Source organism: Dipteris shenzhenensis, chromosome 18 (genome assembly GCF_047967505.1).
Source record: "Dipteris shenzhenensis isolate YYH24624 ecotype China chromosome 18, Dip_SZ_1.0, whole genome shotgun sequence".
Lineage (NCBI taxonomy): Eukaryota > Viridiplantae > Streptophyta > Polypodiopsida > Gleicheniales > Dipteridaceae > Dipteris > Dipteris shenzhenensis.
This window is the reverse complement of record NC_141613.1, coordinates 46573707-46594236: the sequence shown is the minus strand read 5'-3', so window position 1 is coordinate 46594236 and position 20530 is coordinate 46573707. Positions and strand designations below refer to the sequence as shown.

Below are 20530 nucleotides of genomic sequence, written 5' to 3'. Positions count from 1 at the left end.
CCTTCTCCTTCTCCTTCTTCTTCTCCTTCCCCTCCCATTTCCCTTCTCCTTCTCCTTCCCATCTCCCTTCTCCTTCTCCTTCCCATTCCATTTTCCCATTTTCCTTCTTCTTCTCCTTCTCCTTCCCTTTTCCTTTTCCTTCTCCTTCTCTTTTCCTTTTTTCCATACTCATTCCTTCTTCTTCTCCTTCTCCTTCTCTACTCTTTCTTGATCATTTCCTTCTCCTTTCCCTTGCATGCATGATTAAGTTGAATTTTCAATGCCTTAAGCATTCATGAGATGGGGTAGGTAGCAATACATTATTCCTTCCTTTATTTCCATCATGCAATCCCTTATTTCCATCATGCATGCTCCCTTTCCCTATCCCACCCTAATGCTTTATCCCAATTTCCCTCATGCATTCCCGTGATTTCCCTCATGCAAGATATCCTGTTATTTCCATCAAGCATGCCCTCTTTCCCTATCCTGCCCTCATGCTTTATCCCAATTTCCCTCATGCAATCCCTTATTTTCATCATGCTCCCTCTTTGCATATGCATATATAAAAGAGTTATGCATATGCATAAAAGAGTTATACATTGCATATGCATAAAAGAGCTATGCTGTCTGAAACATATGCATCAAATCTTTATTCATATGAATTGATCCTATGCTTATTACTTTAAATTTTTAAAGCTTCGTGCATGAAGATTCAATGGATGATGCTTTCTACATGACCATCAACTACTAAGTCCTTTGCTAACCTCATTCTTTTTTCTAAATTCTTATCACTTTCCCCTTTAATCATGCACTTTGATTGGTACTAATTTCCCCTCCTAGAATGCACTTTGACTTAGTAGTGCTTTTCCCTCCACGATCCTATGACCTGTCCTTCTTCTCTACATGCTCGTGTTTCTTTCCTTCCCCTCAACATGCAATTCAATTTGGATTTGCATGGCCACAAGTGGCACCTCAATATTTTCTCTCTTCACAAACTACTTGGTCGCTATTCTTGAATCAGTTTTCTTAAATAAGGTAGGCTTTTGATACAATGTAGCTTGCCATGGCCTACAAAGCGAACCAAATAGAGGATGCAAGATAGAAAAGTTGAAAACCCCAATCAAGGTATAGAAAGGAGGTCAAAGGGGGAGGAAACAAATGTAATGATATCCAAATCAAAATGAAAGAACATTTGCAACATTTCTAAAGACACAATGCCAAGAACAATGCATCTTCATAGAGCAATAGTCCTCGGAGATAGAAGATGAATGAATTCAAAGATCTTTTTATTGCCATCAAATCAAAGAATAGAATCTATGGTCTCAAAATGAATGGGGGCATCCCAAGCAGTAACATCAGTAATTTGAGTGACTACTAGGTTCATGGCTTCAAAAACCTTACTATGCATCCCAGTATCTATTGAGAGACAACTCTCCCAAATTTGAAACATGGTTTGAGCAATGTCAAAGGGGTGTATAGCTTAGATTTGGAAAGTCTTTGAATCTTCATGTAATTGGGTCCCAAAGGCATGCTTTGAGGACATTAACTACATGTTACTTTCCTCTTTAAAAAACACAAAATGTCTTGGGCACACAACACGATATATATTTTCAATTAGAAGGAACAATATGACTCTAGTGATTAGATGTCAAGTGGAAGTGATACAATCTGATGTGGAAGTGATCTCAAGTGGAAATTGAAGTGATACAATCTGATGTGAGAATCCTATGGAGATTAATAGAATACAAGAAAAGGAGAGATAGGCTAGTTGAGGAACTCATCACTATAGTGACATTGTTTTGGCACTATAACATGAGAGTTTCCCCAAACAAGAACACATTTATAATAGGATGCGGAATGATGAAAGAAATATGGTAAGCATACCATACACATGCTTGACACAATGCCGGTTAGTACATAGTCGACCCTTCGTTGTTTGCTCTTGCAATTTTGAGACCATGGAACTATCTCATATTTTTCCCCTACTTGGAGTTTCTCTACTGCAAATTAAATGTGCCAATACCTCAAGGTTGTTTGAGTATCATAAAGAAATGCCTTGTTTCCTTTAAAATAACCTAAAGTTCTTCTAGCAAACTCAAAGTCTTGACTCCACCATCGTTAGTCACCTAGACATGTCGAGAATTCCCTAAAGATATAGCTTTTTCCCACGCATTCTCTAAGCAAGCAACCTATCAATCACCTTTAAGGATGGTGAGCAAATCCTCAATCACATGTGCTTCGTTGATGTACAATTCTTTATAAATATTGAATGGTGCGATTTAGATATTACTAGAGGACCTAAATGGTGGTAGGTTTTGAGCTTAGAGTGTGCAGAGACATCAGCAAAAAAAGTAGCAAGGAGTAATCCCTAAACGATAAGCTTGCAAGAAAAAGATTGATGTGTAGGGCTTGCATGGTGTAAGAAGGGCCTCAAGAGGATTATGTGCAAGGCTTGCAAGCAAGAAGATTGTTGAGGTGTATGATTTGTAGGAAAGAATAATGGCTACCTATTTTGCATGCAAGTTAGAAAGGGCAATGGACTTTGTGCTTACATGTGAGTGCATAAAGAGTGCCATATGGACATTGGGGTTCTATGTAAATGCAAACAGAATGCATGATTTGTGGGGAAAAAAAATGGCTATCTAGCTTGTGTGTGAGTACAAAAAGTGATGGACACTAGGCCTACATGTGAGTGTCAAAAGAATGATAGACCCTGGTCTTACGTGTGATTGTACAAAGAGTGCAGACTTGGTTTGATAGCTCTAATTATATGATGGTGCTACTCTAAGTATTGTTATGATCAAGATTGGACCACCTAATTCTAGTCACTATGTCTGGCAACTCTAAATATATGATGTTGTGCCTATAAATGCCATTATAATGAATATTGGATCATCTAATCCTAACCAATTTTGGACCATAGACTTGGTTTGGTAGCTCTAACTATATGATGGTGCGGCTCTAAATATTGTTATGATCGACATTGGACCACCTAATTCTCGTCACTATGCCCAACAACTCTAAATATAATATGATATTGTGCCTCTAAATTCAATTATGATCAATATTGGATCATCTAATCCTAACCACCACACTCCCATCATAGTCACTTGATTGGGCCATCATGGTGGACAATGGGGCCCATCTTGGTGGAGAACAATCTAATTCCAACTACCACAGTGGATGATGTGGGCCATTGTGTTGGTTTGAATTATGTGAGATGATGAATTACACTCTAGCCAGGGACGTGGATGACATCTATTTGGTATGGATATCAGAATAAACAACTTTGAATTTAACTAGTGATGGATATTTAAATTTTAGATAGCTTGTGCAGTGTGCTACTTAGGCCAGTGAGCTTTTAAATGCATGCCTAAACATGAAGGATATAACTCAAAATACTTTGAATGGATTGCATGTAATGCATGCATTTATATGATAGGGTAATGTACAAGCTTGTTTTATGTTTTGAGCTTATTTATTTCATACAACGAACTCGAGTCCTTATTTTAAATGGTCCTGATGATAAGAAATTGTTAAATGAATATTAACTCAGTAAGCTAAGCTAATAAAAGAATCATTATGTTCTCATGTTTTGGTTTCAGATTCTTGATGGCTTCAATTGCTACAAGTTCTAATTTTTCTCTTCTCATATAAATCCTTTCATAGGTGTTAAGGTATAGGATTATTATTTTAGTAATTATGTAGATTTGAATATGTCCTTAAGGTTTTGTACAATTTGTTGTATAGCTACCATTACAAGTCTCTCTCTCTCTCTCTCTCTCTCTCTCTCTCGTTTGAGGCTAATTTAACTTCAAATGTATGTTTTAAAAATATTAGTCTTGATAGAAAATGAAATTTCTCATTCTTTAATCTTCATCTATTCGATTGTGAAGAAATCTATTTTCCTCAGTAGCATTAGGTTTACTTAAAAGTAAAAGTGAGAGGAAAAAACGAGAATCTTCATATTTTTATGGAATCAGCCTATTGTTTTAATTGTTTGTTATGCTAAAGATTCACAGAATGAGTTGATTTTACCTAGAGAATGCACCATGTCATTTGATCAACTTGAACCTTCTGTTGGAGTCAAGTGAAGTATGTAACATCTTTCTTGCTCATTTTATGCTTGTCTGAGTGATGGAATGGTTCAAGAATCTTAGTGAAAGTATTGAGAACATATATTCAAAGCTCCGCCAAAGAGGAGCAACTTGTCACGAGGACATGAAGTTATGAACCGTGACTAACTTTGGCTTAGGAGACTAGCCCAGGGGAAGTGATGCTTCCCAGAAGTCCCTAGGTGCACACACTAGGCCTCCTTGCTAGGGGCAAGGCAAGGTTTAGAGGGGTCATAAAATTAGGCCCAAGGAAACCAATGTTCCATTGGTTAGAAGGGTTACGATTTAAGTGCGAGGGGCAAACCAATGTTTCATTGGTTTTGGTGGGTTAGAGCATTAATGAGGGGGCCACATGGCATCCCCTCATGCTCATGCAGATAAGGGTAGAACAATTTTTTCTCGATACATTTGAAAAGGGAACTTGGAACACTTTTCAATGACATGAAAGAATAGCGATAGGCCAAGGCTTTCTTTGATTTGTTTACTTTGATACATTTGAAAGGGAAGGTTAGGAACGAACAATCATGCTAGTTTTGAAAATTGACTATAAAAATAACATGTTAAGCTCGGTACAAATGTGACCAATCTAAGGTGAATTTTTTGTAGTACGCTTTAATGTACAAAACTTAGAAATCCTGGCCCTCAAACCATAGGACTCAGGAGGTGGTAAGGTGGTCTTTTCATTGGCTAGCGGACGTAAGATCCTAAAGAAGCGCAGAAATCTACATCAGCTGTGCGGGCCTCGCGAGCTACATCCAACTTGCAAGGTCACGAGCTCGAATACTTGAAATCGTTAACGAAAGGATGCGCGAAGCCTCAGCGAAGGAGCTCAAGAACTGACGGTGCTGTGAGGTTATGTCGAAAGGACGAGTCCTACAGATCAAAAGTTGCACTTACAAGAACGACAATAGGGCGCACGTTCTGCATGTACTCACCAGCAGGGCCGAAATGTGTTGACCTGATTGGCTTCGACAGTTCGACTGTGAGCGGCAGTAGCCTGGGTAACTGTGTTTCTTTGGTCGGTGATACGTAGCTAGTTAGACTGCCATGCTGCCTGTAATCTCAAGAAAATCGGTACAGCCATCGTATGCACAGTATGTCCTGCTGCCGACGGCAAGTTGGTAAGGTCGCATGGCAAGTTTGCACTGTCTGATCCTTACCTGCCTTGTCATAAAATGTTATTGTAAAGATGGCCGAAAAACGACTAGTTCTAGTGACTAGTCAAATGTAAAGCCTCTACATGTCTTAACTAAGGCAGACTTATCCTAGACTTATCCGAGTGTGGGCTGCATCAGCTTTCCATGGAAGCCTTGCTCTATAGCACATACACGTATAGAGAGCTTTTCAAAGTAAATATTGTCATCTAATGAGCCAATGACAATCGATAGGCTATTCAAAGTAAACATTTTCATCTAATGAGCCAATGAGAATGGATAGGCATTCCGGGTTGAACCTCAACCAAGGGCTCTAATTTAGAGATACAACCTCTAAGCCAAAGGTATACTAGCCTACACGGGCACTCTGCAAGCCACACGATGATCACTAATGCAAGGGAGAATGCCACATGTTGATCACTAGCATGCCACATTCCTCTGACCACAGTTGGCAATTCTAGCACAAGATAGTGATCACAAGCAAAAGGGAGAATGCCACATCCCCATGACCATTTGCAATTCTAGGGATGTTGTTCAAGAATGCCTAGTTGAGACTCGGTCAAGAACTCAAGCCACATGGTGATCACTAGCAAGGGAGAATGCCACGTGCCCTATGACCTCTTGGAATCCTAGATTGGCAATTGAGATTTTGTTCGAGTACAAGCCACATCGTGATCATTAGCAAGGGAGAATGCCACATCCCTATGACCAATTGCAATTCTAGGTTGGCAATTCAGATGTTGTTCAAGCACACCTATTTGAGACTTGATCAAACTGAACCATTTTAAAAAAATCTAGAATCATGGTCTCCTCCAATTGAAGTGCGAAAAAGCACCCAAATATGTCAATCGACCAAAGAAATTTGGGCAGTAGCCTGGGTAACTGGAGCCACTCACTTCATGTTGCGAATGCTCAAAAACGCCAAGCAACCTCCTAAAACTACTAGGGGAAGTCCTCTCATGTAGACCTAGTTGGTCTAAGGCTCTTTGGAGCCACAATAAAGCAACCTAGAATTGCTAAGGCAAGTCCTCTAACGTTATGATCCTTGGGCCAAGTTAGAAATGTGTTGTCAGCCATAAACCACCCTCCTTTAGAGCGAGCATGCATGCGAGCCATAGAATGCTACTAGTTAGGAGCCCTTGATGCTAAGCAAAGAGCTAGCTACAACCCTTTCATTGGTTTCTTGGCTCATTCAATGTTGCCTATAAGTCAACCATCAATTTTGGATTAGTTAGAGACGTGATTGTGCTCCGATTGTCTGATATGCCTCTTCAAAATCAAAGGTGCAAGCTATTCCAATGTCGCTCAGTCTACCACCATGTTGAACCTGCATGTAAATTGGTTTGCATACAACTAGCCATGTTTTGAGGGCCTCATGTGCTAGCTCCTTAATATCCAAGTTTTATAGGATGAGGGGCAGCCCTAGGACCCTTGCTTCTTTAGATTCTCCGGTTGCAAAGCCAACTTCCTTAATTAGGATGCTGGCACATCTATCATGTGCCATGAAGCCTTCACAGTCCTATGAATATAAACAATTTTGACTCTCTCGAGTAACTCTTTTACATCTACGATGTTCTTGACACACTATTAGTTAGCATCTCGAGGTTAGCGTACAGATATCATGGAAATGTCTAATCAAAGAGATCCTAAAAAGTGGTGTGGATAAACAAAGGAGCTCTAAGTACCTTCAATTACATTTTTGGGGGCTTATTAATGGTAATGAAATGTCATGCATGACTTTATAAGCATTAATAATCAAATTTGTTTGCATATATTAGTCTCAGAGGGCTCAAAAAAGAAATAGAAGGAAAAGACCGATATAGTAATAGCTTCATATCTTTGATGTATCATCTTTGAAAAGGAAAGAGAGGTAAAATTAAGGGGAATTCTAGATAGGTTTGTGTCTGTGATATAAAGTGGTAGAATTGAGGCTTATCATGTAATGCATAATATAAAAGGACCTTACATTCATATGAATTAGCTTCGAGCAAGAAAGTCCACTCCATGTTTGTTCGACATCCACTGTAGCAAGGGTCTTACCCACATGCTTCGATGGCAACTAGTCATATCATGCCAACAATACCCCACCCATGTTGAGACATAGTACAAGCACAGAATGACGACATATAATAAAGAATATTAAAAATTTGTAATATCTTTGTTGTACATTCATTAGTTGAGATTCATTGCATTGAATGTGAGAAATGCAGGACATATAAGAATCCCACAATACAACTATAAGAGCTATGAAATGTAGCTAACACGAGCGCTGAGCTCTGCATTGTATGAACTATGAAACTATATCTTTTTCTTTTTTTCTTAATTAATAAATCAAGTTATCTCTCGCAAAAAAGAAAGAAAGATATAAGATCTCCAAAACACCTCGAAAACATATCTGTGCACTATTCCACACTTGCAAAGTCAAGAATCAAAACCCATCGGTTTTTACTCTAAATTGGTGTGTATTATGTTCTTCATGCTTGTAGAAATAAATTTTGTGTAGAGGTCACATGGAAAAGTATGATAGTCTTATGAACTTTGAAGAAGGTGGTTAGTAAAAAAGGACTTGAGATCAATCACTTTGTGGGCCTTATGAAAGATGACCAAGCTACCCTAGGGTTTAGATAATTTTGGAATTTTAGCATCAATGAAGCTGTTTTGAGTGTCAAAAATGTTTCGAAGAACAATTGTATGGAGAGGACAGTATGTGCAACCTAGTGGTACTAATAGACCCTACAAGGCTTGCATTAGATGATGCGCAAGAAATTCAACAATAGGTTGGTGCCACACACACATTAGCAAATGATGTTCTATCTAAACACAATAACATTGCCCATTCATCTCAACCTTTGTGCCATTGATGAAGACAAATTGTGAGCACAAGGACATTACCACAGAGAACAAAAGTCAAAAGATTTGTCTACTTAGGATTTGGACCATAGCTAGGGCCCTCAAGCTGTAGTTGCCTGTTTATACAATAACAAAATTTGGAGTACTTGCACATCAGCTTTTGGTACTACATTTAAAAGCTTCATTTGAAGGATGCATGAGAATATTAAGGACAGGCAGCAATGTGGGGGCTGATAGGGGGCCACATGACAATATGGAAGGAAAGCTTTAAAAAAACAACAATCATTCGGCTATTAAGGCAACACATTTGTTTACAAGAAAAAAAAAGTTGTGCCTCATACTTTCCTTACACTACAGGATGTAATTGCTAAAGGTTTCCCTAATACAACATCCCTCCCAATCTCATGGTTTCATCAATTGTACAATGGTTGGTATGGAGCGAGATAGAAGCCTAATATGTTACTTTTGTAATTGTATGCTCTTTGGTGGTGTCTCAACGCATGACTAAGGAGTTAAAAACTAGAAAACCTTACATAAAACTGTGGTCTAGGAACAATAATAAGATTGTATTGATTACTTACCTTATGGAGCACATATGAGATGATAGGGTTATGACTTTATACCTTGAATCCATCCAGGCAATGGGCATTACGCCCCTATCTAGCCATAACCCTCACGGACCTCAAGTAGATTTGTATGTGTGTTGATTTTAGAGAGTATATAGCTCTAACTTGTTATGAATGCACTGACCTTGAGGCTTTATGGTTAACCATGTGGAAATATCACCTCTTATGCTGAGGGTGTTGTATGAATCCTCAAGTGGTTGTTGTGATGGGTGTTGTTCTTTATTTGCACATAAATAGCCATGGAATGTTGTTAGGTGGGCAAGGGAAGAAATGCCTCCCTTGTTTGTAAACGTAGGTGGGAGATACGGCAACTATCTCACTTGGCACCCTATTTGCTCTTCTTATAACAATGGAAGATGCTCTAACTATCTCAATTGGCAGTATTTGGTCTTAGTTAGATGGACTCTTGTCATCCTAAAGATGTACTTCAAAGAAGGAAAAGCACGAATGACCATACGTAGGGCTTAATGGGGGGTGCCTAATAGTGTTTGAGGGGTGCGATAATCCGGATTAAAATGAGTGGATGCAAACGTGTATGGATGGGGATAAAGTGGAAACACGTGGGAAGGAAGAGGGAAGCAGACGTGGAAGGGGGTGAGCTGGCGGCTAAGTGGAGCTGGAAGGGGGCACTTTTTGGGTGACGTGGGGGGACGGAGAGGCAAAACGGTACGTGAGGGGGTGTGTCGGAGATGGACGGACGTGGAGACGCCCAACAAAATCGTGGGCTAATCGGGAAGAGCGGGTTGCCGTTGGATTTGTTGAGTAACGAGAGGCAGCTGCCGGCTACCATGCACTTTTGTGTCAACCCCCAACCACACACAATACAACACAACACAACGCAACGCAACGCAAAACACAGTAGCTTCCTCCTCCTCCGTCGTCCTCCTCCTCCCTCCTCCTTCTTCTCCTTCTTCACACCTTCTCGTGATTCCTCACCTACCCTCCTTCCTTGCTTGCCTTCTTCTTGCTCATCCACCCTCTCCATCCTCTCATCTTCCCTCCTCTCGCTCTCTCATCTTTCCTCCATCCACCTCCTCCAGGTGCTTTTTACGTCGTTGCCCCCCTATCCCCCCCCTCTCAACACTGTATCCACCTTATTTCTTCGTTGCTAGAACAGCTTTCTCGTTTATTCCCTACTCCTCCTTCCCTCATTCTCTTCTCCTCCACCCGTTGCTCCTTCACCTTTCATCATCCCGCTCCGATCCCCGCCGCTTCTCTATAGGCATATCCTTCGCGGCTCCAGTCTCACAACCTGTACGCAACTGTATTTCGCTGTCCCTATCCCTCCTTGCACTCCATGAGTTTATCATCCAGCTTAGCCTGCCTCATGATGGAGCAATGCTGCCGCTTCCCAAAGCACTGTAGAGATTGCAAATTCTTCTTTTCCTGACGTAGCTTCTAGGTGGGCTTTCATCATGCCAACCCGTCCACGCTTGAATCTATAAAAGTTTGCCCAAGATGAACTGTGAAGGTGGGATCTTGTGTATCGACGTCCCGTCTGACCGTGTTCGGCGAAACCTCGAAAGTTATCGCACCCTGGCTCAGTTGGAACGTTCAGTAAACGGCCCAGAGAGCTCAGAAGATCATGTGGCCGGCTCAGAGGACGTGGGTTCCTCGTTCTCCTTTCTCCATTTCTTTGGAGCTGCGCAAAGTTCTGAAGTCTATAGCAATAGCGCGCAAGATCAGAAGAAATCCGCACTTCGGTGCAACAGAAGGTCCCCTGTAGCTTCGTACAATTTAAATGCTTCGGGCGACAGGAGAAGTCCGAGCTATAAGAGAGAAGAGCTTTGTTACTGCACAGAGGAACTGGGTGCTGAAAGCATTGTTGCCGTATGCAATGATGGAAGTACCAAGATTCGACAAGAAGCTCTTCTCGGTAAGATTCAAGAAGGCAAGAACATACCGAAGACTGACCCTACTGTCAGAATAGGAAAGACTCTTAGCTGCCCCAACGAGTCCTGCGATATTGCGAGGCCAAATCTAACATCTAGGATGTCCACATTGGGACATGCTCGAGCGTTTCCTCCCCCTATTTCTCATTTGGGCAGTCGGCCTCTCATGAGAGCTTTCAAGTCGGAGGGTAGATTTGTGCTTCAACGGGTGGATATACGTTCTAGAAGCTACTTCCGAGCAATACGGGAAGGGGGCCGGCTCAGGTTAGAATTAATTCCACAAAATGTTGAAGAGGAAGATGGCCAATCGTTTGTAAGCTCATCACTCGTCTCAGAAGGAGAGGGTGAAGGAGAAGAATCAACAGGAGAGGAGATGATGCCAACAGATACTACGTTTCCCAAGCCAGGCTCTTTACCAGAATTTTGTCCGCCGTGGAGGTCCATTACAGCGAGTGGAGGCTCACTCAAAGACTCAGAACTCTTGAAGCAGGAAAACCTGCTATGTAACTTCCCAAATCTCTTGTTTTCAGAAGATGAACCATTGCGTGTCTCGACATCATCAAAACTATCATCCAGCTCTTCATCTGAAGAGTTGTCAGCCCACACTTCCTTTGAGTGGTGGCAGCAAGGAGCGTCAGGGCTTAAAGGAGGTTCGCGATCTGATCACCTTGAGGACCAGCTTGTCTTTTCTGAAGCCCGCTCTCACTGCAGGGCAGAACATACTGTAGACGCTCACCATGGGTTTGCAATATTCAATCTGTGTTCCTTCAGGCTGGATCTACTATTTCTTCACTTTCAGAGGTCCAAGGCTGGCTTGAAGATCAATGGTATCTACTGCTACAAGGACAATGAAGTTGCAGTTGAAAAAAGCGGCAACATTAAATCGTTTCTTAGTGCAGCATACAATCAGTTCACTATTTTTGGTACAAGTGAAATGTCAAAGGAGCCACTATTCTCGTTTGAGTCGCAACGATGCAAAAGCCAAAGAATGGAGGAAAGGTGTCGTTCTAAATCTGCCAAAGGCACCAATTTCTTTGGTCATTGGAAAGCTGGGCAGCATAATTGCCATCCCATGAATCCAACGAGTGGGGGTCGTTTCTTCTCTAGATTATTTCAACCTCGACTTGATTTGTTCCTCGCCATCTGACGAATGGATTAAGCAGATCATTAGAGGCTGTATATCAGCTTCAGATGTGCATGCTCTGACTATCAGTAATCCGCTTCTGTGCAGACGTTGATCCTGTCTTTGCCAGAAGAAAAGAGATTGCTTCAGAGAGCCATGCATGTAGTTACGTTTCTATATATTTCAAAACCAGTCTATTGCCTGAAAACACACTGAAATCATATCCATCCGGAATAGTTTTCTTGCGAGTGCAAACCATTTTCTTCCGCCAGATTTCTATCGCGAGTAGTAAGGATCCTCCATCTCGTTGAACTATATTATGTTGAGAGTTTTCACCCCGAGTCTCACATATTGAAGCTGTGACCTGTCTACGGATGCTAAACCCGCATTCAGAAGGTACGGATAAGCAAACAACCCACGGTAGACAAGGAAAGCTAGGAAGAATAAATCGGATCCCATCTCTTTGGGTGAGGAGCTGTACCATGTTCTCCAACTTCAAAGATGATTTAAGCACTTCAACGAGGGAAACGCTATTAAATGAGATATTTTCTGTCTGCCCTACGAGTTACACGTGGTATACACTATGCTTCCTAGCATTCTACAATCTAATTTAATTTCTCGTTATCAGCCGAGTATACTATACATTATATAGTGTATACTATACTATACACTATATTAAGGACTCCTAGGCTTTTAAAAAATCTTAACTCAACATAATAGAGAGGTCTATGCACAAGAAGATCAATCCACTCCATAATTTTTGATTCATAAACCTTACATGAGTTCACGTTCCTTTGCCTTTATCAAATTAATGACTTTTTCACTTTTTTGAGTCGGGAACTTATTCACTATCGTGGGTACCTATTCACTATTCAAAAAAATGAATTTCCCTAACACTAAACAAACATTTTTTCACTTTTTTTGACTAGGGGGGCTTATTCACTATTCAAAAAAATGAATTTCCCTAATACCTAATCAAAAGTCTTTCATAAGATAAAGGGGTAATGTAAGCATTTCCTAGATCCAAGTTTTTTACAATGTAGGATTGTGATATAGCTTAAGGATTAAAATTTTTAAAATTGTTTATCAAGTGTGATCAAAGGCTTCCACAATATAATAAAATCCAAGTTATTGGCCAAATTTGAATTTGAGAAGTCCGTAAACCCATTTTCTCATAAATCCATTTAACTTTGCGAAGGCTCTATTTATCCATTTTCCCATATTGTTACACTTCTTGGGTTAATTTTGCTGACTTTGTTACACTAATATGACACACATTTTTTGCTAATGAGGGTCATGTTCCTTGGCATTGCTTACATCCCCTCTCCCTAGAGAGCATTGGGCTTAGACACTTCTTCAATCTCACACCTTTATTTCTCTTTGTATGACTGCATAAGTGCTAGTGGAAAAGTTTTTTCTAATTGAGAAAACAACACCCTTTAATGTAATCAATTTCCAACCCTCAAAAAGTGTGCTTCGTTAAATTTTTTCATAAATTTTTATCTAATGGCTAAGCCAAATCTTGTCTATTATGGCAACTTAAATCCATAAACATTACAAAATTTTTGGTTTTTGTAATCTCTCTGAACTATGTTCTCACTTAGTTTAGGTCTTTAACCTCTTCCTTCAATAACTCGAAGCTCCCATTCATTGCATGGGCGAAGACATCATGTATAAAGGAGCTATGAACCAGGAAGCATTGCCATGTAATTTGTTATGCAAGCACCATTGTAATAACTTTCTAGCACTTCTAACTCAAAGTGTTCACCTAAAAGTATGTAAGTTGCCACATGAGTTCAAATAAAGTGATTTTTTAATTCAAAATTTTTAGATAGATTTACAAAAACACATTTACAAAAGGGTTTATAAAAATTGATTATGGAAAAAAAGAGTTATAGAAAAAGCGATCATTTTATTCTTGAAAAAATGAGAAAAATTTTACAAGGAGTTCTTAAATACCCCTTGAATGCATGTTACATGCATGCACACATGCCCACACATGCACACACCCCCCCAACACACACACACACACCAGGGATTTATGATGGTATTAAAACACGGTATTAAAATGTTTTGAACATTTTTTAATTAGCCCAGGGGCATTTTAAAACAGGCCAGTAGCGAATTTTATCCAGTTTCGACTACGTGGTTACCGCATGGTAAATCAATATACCACATAAAACAACATGTGATAAATATACATACCGTGCGGTGTTATGTACACCACGTGGTGTATCCATATACCGCGCAATATAATGGATCACACTGCATGGTGTTGTTAATCCATATAAACTTGCGCCGCATTTATACTATTCACTATATCGAGATTCCTAGTATTCTATGGAGTCTCGGGAAAAAAAGAAGCATAAGAAAGAAGGATAAACAAAGCTACAAAAAACTTTGTAAGTTTTGGTAGTCCTTCCAAGTTAAAAAAAGTATGGCTAGCACTCTTTAAGTTTTCTAATTGGTCTCCGAGTGGTGGCCTCACTTTTGCCAACCGGAACCACTCGCACTTAGATACTAATTGGAACCACTCGCACTTTTGCCAACCGGAACCACTCGCACTTTTGCCAACCGGAACCACTCGCACTTAGATACTAATTGGATAATTAGGTTTTACATAGTATTAGGTAATGAGTTTGTTAATTGCATGTAGTCTTTCGAAAAATGTAGGATTTTAATTTTTGCATGAAGTATTTGAGTTATAACTTATCTTTGGAAAGACTTAGGATTAGGTAATGAGTTTGTTAGTTGCATGACTTAGGATTTAAATTTAGTTGCATGACTTAGAATTCTAATTTAGTTGCATGAAATATTGTAGGAGAGAGTGGACCTCTAGTTCACCTCTATAGCTTGCATCTGCCCCAAGTGAGGTCCGAAAGAGTGCTTATAGCTAAACCTGGCCCTAAAGACAGTGCCTCCAACAACATGTTGTCCAATCACCTGCCTACCTTTTCCTCTATTCAATCAAGAAAGTCAACAATGAGCTCACACTCCATGCATGGACCTGTTTAGGTCGACATCTCAAGCTCAAACAAGTCCTTGAGCTTTGATGGAGAAATGGGTGGAAAACTAGGGCCTCTGGGCCTCTATGGCCCCCAACTCTAATTCAAAATCAGACCCCACTTTCCCACACCTTCAACTACGGCCTCACGGTGACTCAAAGAATCTATATCCAACCCTGGCTCAGAGAAGGCTTGGACGATTCGACCTTGACATGATAAATCCATTCACATGGAAAACTAGAGTGTCAAAGGAGTCATAGGGCTATCTACTGTCATTGGTGTTAGAAGTCATGTGTAGTATCTTTATTCCTACAATACTTGTGAGTTCTAAGGAACTGCATGTGTGTTTCTATTAGGGATAACCCTCATTCAATGGATCTTTCATGTGGAGTATCTTAATTACCACCATACCGATGAGTTCTACAAAATTGCATGTGTGTTTCTATGAGGGAGAACCCTTGTTCAATGGCACTTTTGAGTTGAGGATGCCAATTACCATCGACACAAAATTTTATAGCACCAATGAGTGAACCAACTGAGTCAAGAACCACTAATGCCACTTTTATATGGCTAATAATCCACCTCTAGTGCTACCCACCTATGGTACAATGCCCTCCCCACTTGTAAATCCTTCTGCACCACAAACAGTGCTTACTAATGAAGCCATGAGGATCCTAGTGTGAGCACTAGGAAGGAGGCCCACAATAATCTCATTTCTAAACTTTAGGAGAAGGAGGCTCGGTGTCCCACATCAAGAGGTTTGAGCTTATCTACAAAACCTTTAGGGACATTGGTGACCTAGACAAGGTCAATTCCTTTGGACTAATACTTGATGGGGCAAGGCAAATTAGTTCTATAAGGCTCTAGATTCTGATGAAAAGATTAACTACTCTCATTAACTGGGACATGCTAAGGAGATCATTTATAGTGGGGTTTTCCCCTAGTAGCCCCAAATGGGGCCCTATTAACTAATCAAGTATGAAGTGAAGTAGAAGGAGACTGAGTCCCTTCACGACTACATTGCTCAGATTAAGCAGCGAAATTCATGTTGCAAACTAGGATGAAGGATGAGCAATGCCATGCTTCACTATGGGCTCCAAGCTCCACAACCATCTCTTTGCCATGAACCCTATGTCATTTGAGTTGTGTAGCAAGACTACTATACACTTAGGGAATAATATGTAGGAGAAAGCCTAAGGAGAAAAGACCCAAGTAGCTTCATTAGATGTGTCCCAAACCATTAAAACTGCTAGGGATGGTGAAGCCAAGTAGACAAGCCTACTCGCCAAGGGCAAAAGCATGAAAGAGTTGCCTACCAATTTCCTAAACTAGCTAATCCAACAACTGATTGGGGGATTGATGAAGGAATGTCCTAGAAATCCTCATGTATTTTTGAGACGAGAAAACATGTGGTGTGGCATTTGCATGGGCAACCATCCTGCCAATGATTTCCCCCACCTTATGGCTAGGCTAGCACTCTCACAATGGGGAAACCATAAGACCTCTCAATGCCACTATCCAAAGGTCATTCCCCATCCAATGTGCCCACTTCGACTACCCTTAACAATGCTTGCACCACCTAATCCATCTAATCTGGGACAATTGATAATCCAAGGAGCCCCTCTAGCAATCAAGTGCAATATTGGGCTCAAAACCTTCCGTTACCTTTGCCCATCCTGGGTCCTCAACCACCACCACCCCAAATCACCCCTATGAATTAGATGATAATCAAGGAGCCACCCAATGTTGGAAAGAGCCAGACCACACTCTCTCACTGAGTGATTAGTCACAACATGGGAGCCCTCCACACCAATCCAACTACAGAAGTCATTATATTGTGCATGATAAATAGTATATCATGATCTATCAAATGACCTCCATCTCTCAAAAGGCTTGGGATATAAACACCTCTACTCGTAGACCACCAATACAATGCTATACATGTCAAGGTCCTCGCCGAGCCAATGAATGTCCATATAAAACACCAGCAATCAATCAGTGGCTTGATATAAATTCCAATGACCTCACTTTCTAAAGGATTTCTCCCATAAAGATGTCCAACGAGTGACCAACCCCTACCAGCAACAATTACTACCAATTTGGTTGCACCTTTGTGTTCTAGTTGCGGGGTGTATCATCTCTACAAAAATTTTCCAATGCATATGACCCCTAGAATGGCCACAGATCCTAAGACCAGCATTAATTACTGAGCATGCCAAGTGTCCATCTATGGGGTTATATTTGGAAAATCTTGCATATATAGTATTTAATATTACATATATTTTGTGAGAATGATATATAAGCCCAAGTTAATACTTATTTATAGTAATTTAAACTTCTTTAGAAACATATCCATAAATATCTTGTTATTTAGACTATTAAAACACTAGAAAGCTCTTGTCATGTTGATATAAATGTGTTTAATAAGTAATTATATATGTATAATATCATTACATTAAGAGTGATTATGAGGGATGTTTCTTAAAGGAATTATTTTTCAACACTTTTTTAAGGTAATAATAGCGGTACAAAGGATGTTTATGAAGAAGAAAATTTATGCTATGTAAAATTGAATGATTGACAATTTTGTATGTTTTTATGATAACAGGATCTAATTCTAGTGAAAATAAAAGTGTACAACTATGTTTCCTAAAGAAATACAATTTTTTAAATCTCTTGAAAAGCACGCTCCGATGAACTTGCTCGTACATTTTTGCTCGTAAAATTGATGCATCTCTCTCTCTCTCTCTTGCTTACTTTCTATCATTCTCTCTCCCATCTCGTTCCCTCTCTGGTTGTTCTTATGTATTAGTTGTATGCATGAAGTCTTGACTCAATGATGTATCTCTCGGTTTCTCTAGTTTGTCACATAAGACTTGTTGAGATTTACTGCTTCCTTGTAACTAAGCTAGTGCTTATGCCTTTTTGGATACTATAATTTCTTTTTATAATGTGTGGTGTATAATACACATTGATACTTACAGATGTGTGCCATATAGTTAGATATAATATAAAGTTTTCCTATTACTTTAGGCACTCTATTGTTTGTCTATTTTCTATTGCTGGCCTCACTTCAAGGTACTTTAGCTTTATATATATATATATATTTTTTTTTATAATTACATAATAGTTTACCTTTCCAATTACTATATGTGTTCTTTTTAGTTGCTTAGCTTTGAGATTTTTTCAATTTGTGGAGAGAGGGGTTTATTTTATATATATAGATATCATACATACTTAAGCCCTTTTTTATATTTATATTTACGCTTTTTTTCTACTTTTGTTTTTTATCTTATATATTTCTCTCCTTCTATATCTTTTAAAATTTTGTATGTGATTACTGTGTGTGTGTGTGTGTGTGTGTGTGTGTGTGTGTGTGTGTGTGTGTGTGTGTGTGTGTGTGTGTACATACACATACACATACATACATACATACATACACACACACACACATATATATACATATATGTATATGTATTATGTATATATACATACATATATATATATATATATATATCCCTTTGTCCTATCAATTAATTCTATTTATATAAACCTTTGTTTACGTATATAGTCTTACTTATGCTTTTATATATCTTTGTGTGTGTATTATTTGTTACTTATATAATGGTTTTTTCATTAATTCCTAGTATACTTCTTTTCTTCTATTAATTTAATAACAATTATTTATTTAATTGTTTAATCCTTTCTTCTGTTTATTTAATCATTTGGATTTTGAATTACTCTAAATTATATTAAATCAATTGCCTTAGTTAAGAGTTTAGTTTTTTAATTGTCTCATAGTTAACTTTTTTCTTTGCCTCTTTTTCAGTTCTTAGCAACTTTTTAATATTGAAATGGCTATGGTGTGGCCTTGGACTACACCCCTTGACATCTTTTACTCAAGAAAAGGGTTTTGATAGAATTTTTTACCTTGGCATCATGGGCTAAAATACACATTATGTTACTTAGAGTTTTCTTGGTAGTTTCCTCTATTGTTAATTTAATTATTTTTTTAATTTCTTCAATTTAGTTAATATCCTTTCTCTAATTCATTTTAAGTTCTTATTCATGCCATTTTTATTTCAAGTTCGCTATGTGAATTTATGCAATTTGCTTATATCTTAAGACTATTTACAATTGATTATTTAATTGTCTAATTAATCATTTCATGGCTTAAATACTTTTTTTGTTCCCTTATATTCTTTGTGTATGTTTCCTATTTGCAAGTTTTTTTTGTTTAATTATTTACTTTTTCCACCTTTTTTGACCATTAACTGCCAATCTTGGGTGTGGATTACCCCCCATCATCATTGTCATTAATTTAATTTGCTTTTATAAAAAAGTAAGAGACAATTCTCTTCCCACAAGGGTGTGGACAACCCCCCTTGGAATTTTTCACATATTAAAGAGGGTAGACCATCTCCCTTGGTTCGCTTTAAATTAGTAGTTTTGGTTTTCACAAATGAGTACCCCACGTAAAATCACTTTTATTTTTGGATTCCCAGGTGTCCCAAATTCCCAATGGATAGCCAACACATCTAGCATTGACAATGATCTCCTTGATGCCCCCTACTTCTTGTTGACCTAACACTGACATGGGCTCAGGAGATCAACCATTTTTTGGCCAATGGCTTTCCACAAGACAAGGCCCTTAAGGAGGATAGGTCCTGAAAATTCATTAAGGATGTATCACCTTATCAACTAATAGCTGGCCTATTACACTGAATGGGTAAGGACATCATAATGCAATGCTACGTCCATAAAGACGAGTGTCAAGGTGTTGGAAGAATCCCATTTAGGTATTGTGCACTCGTACTTCCACTTCAATCCAAACTAGTACTTCAAGATATATTATCACACCACACCATGTTACATGGCACTCCGTGACCTAGAAGTGGTTCCCCACCTCAAAGTAGTTGGCATCATTAGAGTGGAAGGTTGCGTTGCTACCTAGACCTCTAGGTCATCGTCCAAATGTGTGGACCAATACAATAACAATACTGATGCCACCCATCTCATCAACAATTTGGGTTGGGCTATTGATTTGCACTTCACTATGCTGAACCCTATGCCCAAAAGTGAGGCTTGGAAGGCCACATTAAACATGTGGTTGCATGGGATGGCAAGAAACATAAAAGAGGAATTCCCTTTGAGCATATTACACAGCCCAAGCTCATCAAGCATGCCCATGTGCTGTAGTTCCTCGCTAGAGGCTCAAGACATAGACCATCATAATATTTTCCTACCCAAATTCCTCTTGTGCTTGGTGGAGACCTACAAATTCAAAGCAAACTAGGTAGGTTATTAGTACAAGTCGCCACAATGCCAATGTGACAAACATATGGAATAGATTGGCAACCCAACGCTATTTATGCCATTCATCATGCACATGGTTGAGATAACATACCCCCTTGGGAAATATGGAGTAGTTAATAAAAATTCGCAACCCCACCATCTTGCTTAGATCTAGCCTGCCACAATAAGTAGACTCCCAATGAGAGGTGGAAACCAAAGCCACTTGGGACCAAATTATGGTAGCCCATCGAGCAAAACAATAGCCCCAAACCACCTCAAGCATTCAAGTGACTTACCACAGATCTAGCAGTCAGGTACAACCAATCTACACTGAAGGTCAAGAATAGAAAGAGCAACAAGGGCAACAGCAAGACCAATAGAAATAGCAACAACTATTGCAAGAAATTGAAAATTAGATTTGTTGTTTGACTTTGGCACACCATCTGGTTTTGGTCTCCCACACCCCTCTCTCTCAATAAACTAGCTAGGAG

General features: G+C 39.3%; 1 protein-coding gene across 1 annotated transcript; it reads left to right on the top strand.

The window, feature by feature from the left end:
- Nucleotides 1-9671: 9671 nt before the first annotated feature.
- LOC147891310 (uncharacterized) lies at nucleotides 9672-11895 on the top strand. Its single transcript, XM_087389872.1, has one exon. The coding sequence runs from the start codon at nucleotides 10183-10185 to the stop codon at nucleotides 11761-11763; it is 1581 nt and encodes a 526-aa protein (XP_087245998.1). The 5' UTR covers nucleotides 9672-10182; the 3' UTR covers nucleotides 11764-11895.
- Nucleotides 11896-20530: the final 8635 nt, after the last annotated feature.

Bases quoted from the DNA above. Each gene is read 5' to 3' on its own strand.
- LOC147891310 (XM_087389872.1), top strand. From the start codon at position 10,183: ATGAACTGTGAAGGTGGGATCTTGTGTATCGACGTCCCGTCTGACCGT.